Consider the following 14,244-nt stretch of genomic DNA (forward strand, 5'->3'; position numbering starts at 1 on the left):
CTTCACTGCAATGTTGTGAACGCTGAGATATGGACTCACAACACCAGGGCTGCAGCGGTTATTCATGTCACGGACCATTCAACTAATTCTGCCATTACTGACCTGATTCGCCTCTCCACCATTAAAGAGCTGCTGTGCAATGTAGTCAGGACGAACAGCGGTTCAAGAGCTGCAAAAACGGTCTTCTCCTCTTCTGATACCCACAGGGAGAGACGGTTGCATCAGATCATGTTTGATGATAGGGACTACGAGGGAGTCAAAAGAGCAAGCCCATCGGCGTCAAGGCCCAATGTCACACTAATGAACATTGACAAGGATTATACCGTTGTCACCATGAGGTCCAAAGATAGACCAAAGCTTGTCTTTGACGTAGTCTGTACTTTGACTGATATGCAGTATGTGGTGTTCCATGGCATGGTCAGCACAGAACCAGTGGAGGCTTATCAGGTAGGTAACTAAGTAAGTAAGTTGTTTCCCCATATAATAAATTAAATTGGCATCACTTTTCTCTAACCATACATACATCATAATAAATAGAGATTGCTGCAGGAATTTTACATCCGTCATGTAGATGGACTTCCCATAAACTCAGAAGCTGAGCAAGAACGTGTCATACAATGTCTCGAAGCAGCCATTGAGAGGAGAGCATCCGAGGTAATCTAATAGAAAAATGCAACATATCCTGTGCTCCGCAAATCAATTGATGATGTACTCGCTCTATAATTTTTTCTTTCTGATATACTCAAAACAGATTATGCATCCTTTCAGGGTTTAGAGCTGGAGTTATTAGCAGAAGACCGAGTTGGTCTCCTCTCAGACATAACCAGGACATTCCGAGAGAACAGCTTAACAATTGTGAGAGCAGAGATCTCGACACGAGAGGGTAAGGCGAAAGACACTTTCTACGTTACGGACGTGACAGGAAACCCAGTTGAATCAAAAATAGTGGAGTCAATCAGACAACAGATAGGAGTAACCAAGCTGAAGGTGAAGAACAACGAGGATTGCTCTGTTCTTGGTACGAGCAGGCCTTCGCAAGAAACAATAATGGGGTATTTGCTAAGTAACATCTTCAAACCCAAGTCTCACACATAAGAGTGTACGTGTGCTTCGTATAGAGAGATCATTAGACAGAGTAGGGCATTCTTAAGCTGATGGCGATAACTGTAAAATTTTGCACCCTTGTAAACAAGTCGTCGTCCCTTGTGTAAATTTGTGTGATCATCAAATAACAAGAACTGTCTTTGATTCGATATGAAAGGATCTAATAGATAGGAGACATAGCAAAATATAAAATAATTTGAAAGATTTAATTATAAGAGAGATGCATGAAAAAAAAAAAGAGGGGAAGAGGGGTAGAGAAAGGTGAGCTTTAAAACAAACGCACAAGTCTCTCTAATTACAAACTATAAACCTAACCTGTCATCGATTAGTTTTTTCCTAAACTTCCTCATCCCATTCTCTTAAGACATTAATTAGAGCTAGCTAGGCTTATAAAAAGAAAGAAACAAAAGCACAAGGGAGGGAGGGAGGTATCAATCATTAAAGCCAGAGAGCGCCTGCGTCTTTGAGAAGAGGAACGAGAGAGCCGTTGATGTGGGAAGCCATGACTCTGTCCATAGCTCCAACTAGTTTACCGCCAATGAAGACGACCGGAAGAGACCCGGGAGAAGAGGCGCCGGAGCAGCCGAGGAGGCGGATGAGGGCTCGCTGGATGTCGCCGCCATAGGGGTGGAGGTCGAGCTCGTGGACCGCGGGGCTGACTCCCATTCCTCGGAAGAGACCCTTCACGGCGTGGCACATGCAGCACGTGCTCACGCTGAATATCACCACAGCGCTCTCTGCCGCCAGAGACTCTATGCGAAGCAGACCAGTGTCAGCCACCATCCCCACACTGCCGAACCCTATCTTGTTCATCTTGTATGATCCCCACGATTCTGTCTGGTATTGCATTTTTAATTTTCTTGAAGCAAAAAAAATAAAATTAAACACGATCGAGAAAGAGAGAAAAGTTTTAAGGAGATTATTGACTGGCTCAAGGTTTTTTTTTTTGGTGAGGAGAGAGTGAGAGCCATGCAGAGTATATTTATAGAGAGGCCTACACTACACCCCCTTCTAAGTCCAACTCATCATCATCAGTTTCCTCTAATTACTGTATATATTATTTGGCTAATTATCATGAGCCATTTAAAGTAACAAAAAAAAAAGTATAATAAAACAAACATATGACATCAAAATACTTAATTACAATTGAAAATATATATATATATATATACATTTATGATTATTATTTTTATTTTTATTTTTCCCAAAAAAGGGCAAGAAGAAGAGAAGAGGAAGAACAGGCTTTTATCAGAAGGGAGTTGTTGGTAATAGACGGCTCCGTCTGTCCTTCTTGTCGGCTCTAAAATCTCGCCATTAATTTTCTTAACACTTCATTCTCTTTCATTTCTTACATGTATATATATTTTCAACCTTATTTCTAGAAACAACAATATATCTACGAAACCATTTTTTGCACATAGTGTAATGATATATATATATATATATACTACGATTCTACGAGTAATCAATCAAGTAGAATATATGTGTAATGATCATCATCATATTCATACAATACTATGTCAAAGAATCAGCATCTTTATGTTTCCTATCCAGATTATATAGCATATATATATCCCACTTAATTATATGAACGATTCCAATTACGATGTGTACATAATTTAAAAGAACAAAACCATGGATTTATTTTCCTCCCATGTCTCTGCTTTATAATATCAACCATTAAACAAACTGTATTAATTAAGCTTCTATTTACATATAATTTGTCCATTTATGTGGGATCGCCTATGTAATACTATACTTGTATACTTCTGTTTATATATGATTTGTCCATTTATATAGTGTATGAGAGGGATCGCCTATGCATGTATTGTAACTTGAAATTGCCATATATGTATCATTTGTTACTCTTTTGTTTCGAGTAACTAAGTATCAGTGGAAATAGCATGGGTTTAATTTTAATATTCATAAAGTTCTAACTGTTCTATATAGAAAAGCCAGGTAAAAAAATACTTATCTATATACTCTATCAAAGTTTACAAAGTTAATTGTCACATGCTTTTAGCTTCCACGCTTGTGTCTTTTATATGCAAAATGCTTTTTTGTATCTCAGGTTTGAGCTCCACAATATATAAAAATTAATCTTAAATTACTTATAAAACTACGGATTGATGGAAAAGAAGATTTTATATGTATGCTGGTTGAATAGAGTAAGAGAAGTCCGTACGGTTGTGCTCCCTCTAGCTGAAAAAGAAAGTTACTTCTTTTGGTGTTTAGACTCATGTAATATACTACTTTTCTGGAAAATAAAAATAAAAAAATATTTGCATGAGAAATCGTAAAAGATAAATAATCTTGTCGGATTGTGTTTGTCGGATCACTTTACTTTTGGTATTACTGTATTTTATTAAATCTAGTTCTCCTTTAGTCTTTACAGAAGGTCTTACGTACGTAACACTTGTCATACAATGTTTTATCTTTTCTAGTTCGTCTACCGAGTCTGATATGTCCGATATAACCCTTTCGAGTGACAATATATATACACGCATTTGACTAAGGGCACTTTGTAAACTAAACACCTGAAACTTGAAACTTTGTACATTCCTTATTCCTTTGTGTAATGATCTAAACTCATAATCCAACGGTGGAAAGGAAAAGGTTACATCGAATAGAGACGATTTGATCGATCGGACGGGTAGGGTTAGATGGCTGGAAATGAGAGCCCTCTGACTTATGCTATTAATTACTACGACAAAATACTATATAAATGTAAATTAAAATTAAAAGAAAAAGCAATATATACGAGCGTGACGCTATCTTTTCAGCTTTATCTGATCTTTGCCATTTACAAACATCTTTGTGTATGTCTCTCCATAGACAATATTTAATGTTTTGCTTTGTTATAAATATGATCTTCATTTAATAACTAAATGAATTAAGTTCGTTTTTTTTTACTTCTTACGGTGAAACAGAGCCGATAGCGAGTGGAATGGATATAATCGAACTAAACCCTAAACCCAGCTTTAGAGAGTTACATACTATTATATAAGCATATATTGATGTATGATGCACGTATCTGTATCTAGGTGACATACGCAGAAAGGTACATCCTCTGTGCCTATGTATGGGCGTGGTGTTTAGATGTTATGGAATGTTTAAGTAGTGCTTACATACATATTGTATATATGTATTTTTGATATGAATGTTATTATGTTAAGTCCCGTAACATTAAGTTGTATAGTTTGTAATGATTTTTTTAAAGAGTATTTAAACACAATGGAAAATTAAATGTAACGAAAAAAGAAGAAAAAAAGGCAAAAAGAAAAAGGAAGATGTCGGTGTCGCGGCGAAAAGGCGGTGAGAGTATTGTGGGAGTGCTCACGAATTCCCTTAAAAGAAAATCAGAGATATATAACCCCTAAGCCCATGCAAACTGAAACTGGAATCCCACTCGATCGATCTTCTCTAATTTAAATTATCATCATTTCAACTATTACTTCACCAACAGAAAAAGTAAATATCATCGAGATATACGTCGATATATTGTTATGCATGCAGGTGCATGACCTCTCTATCTTTTTGTCGACCACAAGTTTTTGTCTGTTAATTACTAGTATTGTTTTGTTTATATATGGCACTGATATATATCTATGCAGTACGAGTACGTCTATTCGTCATTAATTACCGCCTATTAGACGAACTTCAATGTTGATATTAAGAGGTTCTAAATCAATTTTTCTAAATTGAAAAATATTGAAATTAAATCAAAATGCGTAACAAAAAGATAGAATTGGTTCTAAATTTCAGTTTTTGAAATCAAAATTTTAGTTTTGTATTTTTTTCAATTTTAAAAATAAATAGAATCTCTAATTTTAGAAACATGGTTGGAGATTGTCTTAATTATTAAATTAAGATTCAGAACGTTTGGATTTTGATTAGTACTTTATTTAGTATTAGTAGTGATTTTGACTAACTTTATTTAGTACTAGTAGTTAGTAGTTACCACTGATTTTATATGTATATAAAAGTTGGGACAAATATAAATGAAGGAATGAATACAAAGAAATGAATCATACGGATTTTAAAATTAGATAAAAAGAAAAATAAGAGAGAGAGAGAGGGAAAATGGAATTGCCCATTGGGAGGAAGAGAGGGGCAGTGGGAAAAGTGGTAAATAGTAAAAGATAGAGAGAGAGACGAAACAGAGTTTTGTGCCCCACGCGAGCCGCCTCGCCTCCCACCTGCCTGCCTACCCATTGCTTTCCTTTTCTTTTCTTTCTCGCTTAAAACAGACCTACTAAACCGGCAAACCCCAAATCCCATATATACAAGTATTAACCAAAAGACCTATCATGCACCTATTTATTACAACTACATCATCTGTTACTAGCTAGTTTCTACAACATCAATTATTCCTTTGAGTTGTATATGATAATTAATTATTGTTCTTTTATCCATACAAAAAGATTAACTGGAATTTAGATGGGGTTTATTATTAGTATTATCATCTTTTTGCCTTTAATTTGTTTAGATTCTAAGTAAAGTAACATTCCTAACATAACCAAAAGACCTATCAAGCCATTGTCTTTTCTCCCGATCTTTGTCTCCTTGTTTTAGCCTGTGGTTTCCTTTAGGCTCGGCTCCTTTCTTAGCAGAAGTTTCGTGTTTATTGATTGGTTGGTAGTCTTCAAAACTTTCAGAGATTTCTTATCCTTGGTGTTCATGGTATGTGTTAACTTAGTGAAGTTTTGCCTTGCTCTTTGTCCCTGCGTTCATGATCTGTTTAGATATGATTGCTTTTTGGAAGGATTCTAGTTAGACGTAAGGAGACGCATCAGTCGTCGTCGTCGCATCTGGGAGTGTGTGTGAGTCTCTATAAACTTCTATAAGTGCTCTTTGCTTGCCGGGTTATGATGTCCTTGGTTCTCGAGAGATTGAGTCTCATTGTGATAGGAGAAGGTAGTTGTTATCTACGAAGGGCATCTGTGATAAATCACATGCGCAGATGTTTCAGAAGAAAAGGAANTTGTGATAGGAGAAGGTAGTTGTTATCTACGGAGGGCATCTGTGATAAATCACATGCGCAGATGTTTCAGAAGAAAAGGAATCTCTGTTTTTTGGTTCTATCACTGTTAAGGTGTTTGTCTAGTTATTTCTGCTTACAGGATAAGGAGTTGTCCTCCTTCGATTTGGTTTCAATATTATCTGTTTGTATTTCTTGTCCAGTTTACTTTGTCTCCTTTTGTTAGGGCTTAGTTTCCAGGAAATTTCTTTTTTTCCTCTGGCGTTTGTCTCTGGGGACTTCTAGTTGTCCGCCGACATAAATTTCCCTCGTTTGGGCGTTTGTACTTTGTAATCTTATCTTGGTTGTTGAACCAAGTTTTAAGTTTTAATAAAATTCAAGTTGACCAAAAAAAAAAAGTAAAGTAACATTCCTTAACCACTTGTGAGTAAATACTCACCATGGGCGTTCGGTCAAAACCGAAGAAACCGAACCAGACAACCCGAAAATTTTGGTTATCGGGACAAACCGAAGAGAGTAAGTCAAACCGTTCGGTGCAACTGTTTTGGGTAATCGGATTTCGGTTTGGTTCGGTAATCGGACTGATCGGTTTATTAGAATCTGCATCCATATATAAGCCTAACCATAAACCATTAACCCTAGTTTTGTTTTTCTTCTTCTTCGCCTCTCTGTCTCCTGCGATTCCGAGAGAGAAAAGCTTCACAAGTTCATTATTCTCCGATCTAATCAATAATCATCACATCTCTTTCTGTTTTATCAATTCATCTCTTCTACATCCTCTTTCATTCTCTCAAATCTCTTTCGCAGTTAAGAAAGAAGACTTTTATCAGAGATTCAACCTGTAAAATTTAATAAAGGTAAACTCTTCTTCTGGGTATTTAATTGATTCTATGTTTGATTCTTTGTTCTGTAATTTCTTCTTATGTCTTGATAACTTCTTATCCGATTTGGAGAACTCTAGGGTTTGAGTTTCAACTTTTAATCTTATGGATTTTTTTAACTTTGTTGTGTTTGTGTTCTTGTCGTTGTAAGTTAGATATATCCATCCTTTATTAAACTTTTCTATTTTCGTTGTTATAAAATCGAAATTGTTGTTCTTTGCTGTTTGATGATTTTAGTTCTACTGGTTGATGTAATCGATTTTCATGATGGTAGAGGAAAAAATGCATGCCCAAGATCTCTCCAGCTTTGCCGTCTCAGCTCAGCTCGCCGTCATAGTTCGCCGCTGCACATCATCATTTTTGGAAAACCCTAATGGATCTGTCCATTTGGACTTGTAACTATTGGACTTAGTTTGTTTTTGGACCGGGTATATGAGGTCCATTGTTATTTTGGTGGGTTGTAAATTTTTTTGTTAATTTAGTCCATTATCTTAACTTTTTTTGTTTATTTTGTTCAAATTAACTGAATTAGAAAAAATTCGGTTTAAATTCGGAACTGATTTAAAACCTAATAACCGATCCGAACAAACCGAGTACCGATTGACCCAAACCGAATTTAATTTCAGTTCAATTCGGCAGAATTTTTCAAAAACCAAATTTTCTCAAAACCGAACAAACCGACCCGAATAACCCGAACCCACCGAACGCCCAGGCGAGTAAATACATATCCTCCCTTGGCCCTTGTTTAATTTATTTTATTCGCCAGCAGCATCATAGTGTATTCATTATTTTAAAAGGTGGCCGGAACACATATTGAATATTTCTTGGATTGACTGTTTTGTTCTTTAAAGTTTCACGCGTTCGTTGTATTTTTCCGTTTTTAAAGGAAAATTATAAACCGAGGTACTAATTAATAGTAATACTACTACTAATATATACAGTACGTACATAGTTAAGGATATATATATATAGGGTAAAATGGTAAAATATGAAAAGAACAGTTTTAATAAAAGAAGTGAAGCAACTAATCATAAATTTAATTATATAAGGGCTTCTCTCTCTCTCTCTCACTCAGAGGAAGAGAGGCCACTCGCAGGGACGTCGTTAAAGAGGACTGAGTACCCGACAAGACGGCTTTACTTTCTCAGGCTTTGCTCCTTTGATTGCCTCATCTCGCTGACGTAAATTATCCTCACGTTGACCGTCCTATATTCTCCACATCACCTCTCTCCCTCTCTCTACTTTTTTATTTTTATTTTAAAACAATACGCATAGCCGAAGTTTTTGTTAATGCTTTACCGGCCGAATCATGGATGATACTCTATAATTAGAGCACAAAATCAAAAGCTTAAATCCATTTCATTATACGTGCCCGTTTGATGACATACTATAGTATGAATTACATCACTATTTGTATGTAATTTAGCCGAGGAGGGATATTAATTAGTTATTTAGTCTCATAAATTGGTGTAGTAGATAATTTCGTCTATAGAGGGGCTAGGTTTGGTCAAATAAATAGTATAAAATATTATGTATTCAGAAACAACAAAGATAATAATAACGTTACTAGGACAGATTAAAAAAAACACATATATACTAGTACGTACGTAGTACTTACTGCTAGCAGATGTAATTACGTTGTAAAGTAAAGGGATTGCGTGACAAGCATGAGCATCTCTATTCTCAAACTCCTCCTTGTCTTCTTTTCTCACTTTCAAACAGTCAACGCTCTTTCTTCTGTGGTCTCTTTGTTCTCGTCTTTGGAATTTGAATTCATCATATTTATTTATGCTATGTAATATAGTAGTACAGTATATGCGTAGAAAGTGATATCAGATCACGAGATTGTCTGTTATGTTTGGTTGTTAATCGATTTGACTAGGTTCGTGTTCGGTTGTTTTTTAGTCCTTAGTTTAAAAAATTGATAAGACCCATATACAGTAGTAGTAGTAGTACAGTATGATTTTTTTTTTTTTTTTTTTNGTTTGATTTTGTCCGCGTTTAACGGGTGCGCGCGCGTGGCAAAAGAACATATCTATTATTTGGGCTTTTAGGTGTTTGATTAATGGGCTTCCAGTTAATTGGACCTTTTGGGCTTATGTACTCTTTTTTTTTTTTTTTAACTTACGGACGCCATTCAAAACCAAAACTTAAAACCACATATTGTATTGAATGAATGAGTATCCATCCTATCTCTCTCTTGATCAGAATTCAGTAATAATAATTTGGTAGTAAGTAAGTAATGATTGTGTTTTTGGGTTTCGTAATCGTGAAACTAGTGCAAATATAAGAAATTCGAAATTTGGTTGTGCTGCTTTGCTTATGAAACGTTATTATTATTGCAAGGCTAAGGCTAAGGCTAATGAAGTCCGCTCAAGAACTCTTGCCACTTTACGGCAGCTCCGACAACCGGCACCGGCGATATTTCTCAACACACGCGTTGATGCTCGCATCATCAAAACTGGCTTCGACACAGATACTTGCCGCTCCAATTTCATCGTCGACGACCTTCTCAGGAGAGGTCAAGTCTCTGCCGCACGCAAGGTGTTCGACGAAATGCCTCACAAAAACACTGTCTCCACCAATACCATGATTGCTGGGTACGTTAAGACCGGCGATCTTTCCACCGCCCGGGAACTTTTTGACGGGATGGCCGATAGAACTGTTGTTACGTGGACCATCTTGATTGGGTGCTACTCCCGGAACGACCAGTTTCATGAAGCTTTCAAGCTCTTCCGTCAGATGTGCAGGTCCTCCTGTTGTACCCTGCCCGATCACGTCACCTTTACTACCCTTTTACCTGGCTGCAATGACCAGAATGCGGTTGGTCAACTTCATGCTTTTGCCGTCAAGTTAGGCTTTCATACGAACCTCTTTCTCACTGTCTCCAATGTTCTGATTAAGTCCTACTGTGAGATAGGCCGACTCGATTTGGCCTCTTTGCTGTTCCAGGACGTTCGGGGCAAGGACTCTGTCACGTTCAACACCCTTATCACAGGGTATGAGAAGGATGGTTTGTACACGGAGGCCATCCATCTCTTTCTTCAAATGCGGCAGTCTGGTCACAAGCCTTCAGATTTCACCTTCTCTGGGGTCCTCAAGGCTGTTGTTGGGCTACACGATTTTCCTCTCGGTCAGCAACTCCACGGTCTCTCAGTTACTACCGGCTTTTCCAGGGATGCCTCCGTTGGGAATCAGATTCTTGATTTCTACTCAAAACATGATCGCGTTTTTGAAACTAGGAAACTCTTTGATGAAATGCCTGAGTTGGATTTCGTTTCTTACAATGTGGTCATCTCAAGCTATTCACAGGCTGAGAGATACCCCGAATCCCTCAAGTTGTTCCGAGAAATGCAGTGCATGGGGTTCGACCGCAGAAACTTCCCTTTCGCGACGGTGCTGAGCATCGCAGCCAACTTGTCATCCTTGCAGATGGGCCGACAAGTGCACAGCCAGGCCATTCTGGCAACGGCTGATTCATTCCTTCATGTTGGCAATTCTTTAGTGGATATGTACGCAAAATGTGAAATGTTCGAGGAAGCTGAATTGATCTTCAACAGTTTATCACAACAGACCTCTGTTTCCTGGACTGCCTTGATCTCAGGTTACGTACAGACAGGGCTTCATGAAGCTGGGCTTAAGCTGTTCACCAAGATGCGAGGAGCAAGTTTACGAGCTGACCAATCAACTTTTGCTACTGTTTTGAAAGCTTGCGCTAGTTTTGCTTCTTTGTTGCTCGGGAAACAACTCCATGGATTCATAATCAGGTCAGGGAATTTGGAAAATGTCTTCTCCGGAAGTGGTTTGGTTGATATGTACGCCAAATGTGGTTCTATCAAAGATGCAGTTCAAGTATTCCAAGAGATGCCCGATAGAAATGCAGTTTCCTGGAATGCCTTGATTTCGGCATACGCTGATAACGGAGATGGAGAAGCAGCAATTAGTGCTTTCACAAAGATGATGCAATCAGGTCTCCAGCCAGATTCAGTCAGCATCTTAGGCGTCTTGACTGCATGTAGTCACTGTGGATTAGTTGAACAAGGAACAGAGTATTTCCAGGCAATGTCTCCGATCTATGGGATAACTCCAAAAAGGAAACATTATGCATGCATGCTGGATATGCTTGGCAGAAATGGAAGATTTGCAGAGGCAGAGAAGTTGATTGACGAAATGCCCTTTGAGGCAGATGAAATCATGTGGTCGTCAGTGTTGAATGCATGTCGGATCCACAAGAATCAAAGCCTTGCTGAGAGAGCAGCAGAGCGGCTCTTCAGTATGGAGAAGCTCAGGGACGCTGCTGCTTATGTAAGCATGTCCAACATCTATGCAGCAGCTGGGAAATGGGAAAGCGTTAGGCATGTGAAGAAAGCAATGCGTGAACGCGGAATCAGAAAGGTTCCGGCTTATAGCTGGGTTGAAGTGAACCACAAGATTCACGTGTTCTCATCGAATGACCATACACACCCAAAAGGAGATGAGATCTTGAGGAAGATCAATGAATTGACAGCTGAAATTGAGAGAGAAGGGTACAAGCCTGACACAAGTTCGGTTGTACAAGACATAGATGCGCAGATGAAGATTGAGTCGCTTAAGTACCACAGTGAACGTTTAGCCGTTGCATTTGCTCTGATCAGTACACCAGAAGGGTGTCCGATTGTTGTAATGAAGAACTTGAGGGCCTGCAGGGATTGCCATGCTGCAATTAAACTTATATCGAAGATTGTAAAGAGGGAGATAACTGTAAGGGATTCAAGCAGATTCCATCACTTTAGTCAGGGGGTCTGTTCTTGTGGTGATTACTGGTGACTCGCATCCCTGTTATAGAACAAAGATCTAGAATACTTTCTGCTTCATTCCTTCATTTTTTAATATTTTTGTGGGACTTGGGATTGAGATTTTGTAACCTTAACTAATGTTGTAATATATTCAAATAGGAAAACTTATTGATTTTCCAGTACATCTCCATCACATTACATTATATTACAAGGAGAGTGGGAGTTTTGTTTCCTAATACCAGTCTGATAAGAATCATAATATCAAACTAGTTTTAGACCTTGCAGGTTGCACCTAGGGGTTTCGTGAAGAGGCAGCGATGTAGCCAGATGGGCGTTCTGAGACTGTTTCACAAGTGTCTGTCTCAAAGAAGGCCGAGTGGAGAGCCTTCACACAATGCTCCGCCTCATCATCATTCACTATCAATGAGATGTTTACCTGATGATATCATCAAATATTCAGACGAGTGTGTATTTCGAGAGGTAAAAATTACATCCTTTAAACCTTTTGTATAGAATCATATATAGGCAAAGAAGTTGAAAGAGGTTTGACCTTAGATGCACCTTGGGAGATCATCTGGACATTAATTCCATTGGTTCGCAGAACCCGGAAGCCCTGTTTGTTGATCAATTGGCAAGTCACTAAGTAGACCAAAATTTTTAATGATACAAACCAAACCAGAGAGTTAACTAACCTTCTCTAATATGAATGATGATCTCTGAACATTTCCGATTAGAGAGATAATTGATCTGTGTTGAAGCAGATTTACAATAGCTATCTTCTCAAGTTCCTCTACCACGTGATCAAGCTCCTGTTCACATGGCCAAGAATTACAGATACAAAATATGAGTTGTTGATTTGATGTTCTGTGCTCCAAGAACAAGTGGGTAGCCTGGAAGTTGTCACAAGTTTACCTGTTGAATTAACTCCCTGCTGCAGAACTTTGAAGGATCCAGTGTCAAAGAAATGCTAACTTCGCTGGTTGCAACAACATCCACAGATATGCCCAATTTTTCAAATGTGGAAAACACCTGCAAAGATAGAGAGTGTGTGAGTGAGCTGGGAGGGCGGGAGAGTGACATCAAGTCGAGTTAAGTTGGTTTACCTTGGCAAGGAAACCATACTGGCCGAGCATACGGGTGCTAGTGATGTCCAACATGGTAACATTACGTTTCAGAACGATGCTGGTCAATACAGCCTAGGAAAAGATAATAAGCAAAGAGGTACGGTCAGAGTGATATGTTTTTGATATAAAAGATACTGATGCAAATTGTCTTCACGAACCTTGCTCATGTCTCTTGATCTGGTGATGACGGTTCCTGGAGCAGTGGGATTGTAAGAGTTTTTAACCCTTACAGGAATGTTACCTTCTCGAGCAGGGCGCATAGAAAGTGGATGCAACACCTGCAATGGAAAAGGAAGAGAGTGATAAATACTTTGGTCCTTTGGTACAACAAGTGTACGTATTGAGGTTGGTTACCTGGGCACCAAAGTAAGCAAGTTCAGCTGCCTCATCAAATGTCAAGTGTGGAACAGGTTGAGCTCCGCAGTAAATGTTTGGATCACAAGTCAAAACTCCATCCACATCTTTCCAAACCTGCACCACATCACAGTGTTAAACTATATCCCACTTTCGTTTTCATTGATAGAAACCCCTATATGTATATACCTGGATCTCTCGCAAACCCAAGGCCTTCCCGATCGTTGTTGCAGTCAAATCGCTACCTCCTCTACCCAGCGTAGTTACAGCACAAGATCTCCATCCCTGCAAAAAGTGAAGTTTTGTTTTTACAAGTCATTTTAAAAATTTCACACAACAGAACAGACATGCAAGAGAGTCGTTCCAAATCATAAATTAATGGTTTCTTATATATATATATATATACCTTTCCAAGGAAGCCTGTGACAATGGGGACTGCATTTTCCTTGCTCCAGTCACCAAGTAACCTTTTTGAAACCGCCGGGTATGTTGCCTCAAGAATATCAGCATTAGTGAATTCATCTGTGGTAATAATCCCGATCTCAAATGCATCATACTGCCAAAGCAGAACTCATCATCAAGTCATGATGATACAAAAAAAACTATATTATATAATAAGGTGATCGATCTCATATAGTATAATACCTGTCGTGCTTTATGCCCAATTTTGTTCAGGTAGGCAGCAAATAGCCTTGTGGACATGCATTCTCCAAACGAAACCAAGTAGTCTCTTGTGCGTAAAGTTAACTCTTTCATCATTGCAATGCCTTTCAGTAGCTGTTCTAGTCCTTCTAGGTGGTCTACACATATTAAGAAGAGGCAAGAAAGATTCAGAAATCAACAAGGGAAACTAAATTAATCAACCATTAAGAGAAGACAAGTAATTACTTGCAATAACTTCTGTATCCACTCCAAGCTCATGAGCAGTCCTGGACATAGGAGAATTTGAGTTCCCATCATGAGAAATGATAAAGCAAAACTTGAGCTGACGAAAACTTGAATTGATACATGCATATATATATATA

General features: G+C 38.3%; 4 protein-coding genes across 4 annotated transcripts in view; 2 read left to right on the forward strand and 2 right to left on the reverse strand.

Annotated features, from left to right (window-relative positions):
- On the forward strand, nt 1-1,253 carry LOC104719442 (ACT domain-containing protein ACR6-like; the record flags this gene model as incomplete). The annotated part of the gene is given in 3 exon segments (XM_019230565.1): nt 1-447; nt 550-654; nt 769-1,253. Coding segments are annotated over 3 exon segments (879 nt in total), but the record flags the coding sequence as incomplete, so codon positions are not given.
- Nucleotides 1,230-2,040, reverse strand: LOC104719443 (glutaredoxin-C7-like). The gene has a single exon (XM_010437381.2). The coding sequence runs from the start codon at nt 1,951-1,953 to the stop codon at nt 1,543-1,545; it is 411 nt and encodes a 136-aa protein (XP_010435683.1). The 5' UTR covers nt 1,954-2,040; the 3' UTR covers nt 1,230-1,542.
- LOC104719446 (putative pentatricopeptide repeat-containing protein At2g01510) lies at nt 9,150-11,977 on the forward strand. The gene has a single exon (XM_010437383.2). The coding sequence runs from the start codon at nt 9,289-9,291 to the stop codon at nt 11,770-11,772; it is 2,484 nt and encodes an 827-aa protein (XP_010435685.1). The 5' UTR covers nt 9,150-9,288; the 3' UTR covers nt 11,773-11,977.
- Nucleotides 11,856-14,244, reverse strand: part of LOC104719444 (aspartokinase 3, chloroplastic-like) — a 4,644-nt gene continuing 2,255 nt past the window's right edge. Inside the window, exons 3-13 of the mRNA XM_010437382.2 lie at nt 14,108-14,168; nt 13,865-14,019; nt 13,626-13,775; nt 13,409-13,504; nt 13,220-13,336; nt 13,024-13,143; nt 12,845-12,937; nt 12,654-12,770; nt 12,434-12,550; nt 12,292-12,354; nt 11,856-12,177 (exon numbers count right to left, since the gene is read on the reverse strand). Of these exons, the coding sequence (XP_010435684.1) occupies nt 12,034-12,177; nt 12,292-12,354; nt 12,434-12,550; nt 12,654-12,770; nt 12,845-12,937; nt 13,024-13,143; nt 13,220-13,336; nt 13,409-13,504; nt 13,626-13,775; nt 13,865-14,019; nt 14,108-14,168 (1,233 nt within the window). The 3' untranslated portion in view covers nt 11,856-12,033. The remainder of the gene's footprint in view (nt 12,178-12,291; nt 12,355-12,433; nt 12,551-12,653; nt 12,771-12,844; nt 12,938-13,023; nt 13,144-13,219; nt 13,337-13,408; nt 13,505-13,625; nt 13,776-13,864; nt 14,020-14,107; nt 14,169-14,244) is intronic.

This window comes from Camelina sativa, chromosome 10, assembly GCF_000633955.1.
Source record: "Camelina sativa cultivar DH55 chromosome 10, Cs, whole genome shotgun sequence".
NCBI lineage: Eukaryota > Viridiplantae > Streptophyta > Magnoliopsida > Brassicales > Brassicaceae > Camelina > Camelina sativa.

Bases quoted from the DNA above. Each gene is read 5' to 3' on its own strand.
- LOC104719443 (XM_010437381.2), bottom strand. From the start codon at position 1,953: ATGCAATACCAGACAGAATCGTGGGGATCATACAAGATGAACAAGATA.
- LOC104719446 (XM_010437383.2), top strand. From the start codon at position 9,289: ATGAAACGTTATTATTATTGCAAGGCTAAGGCTAAGGCTAATGAAGTC.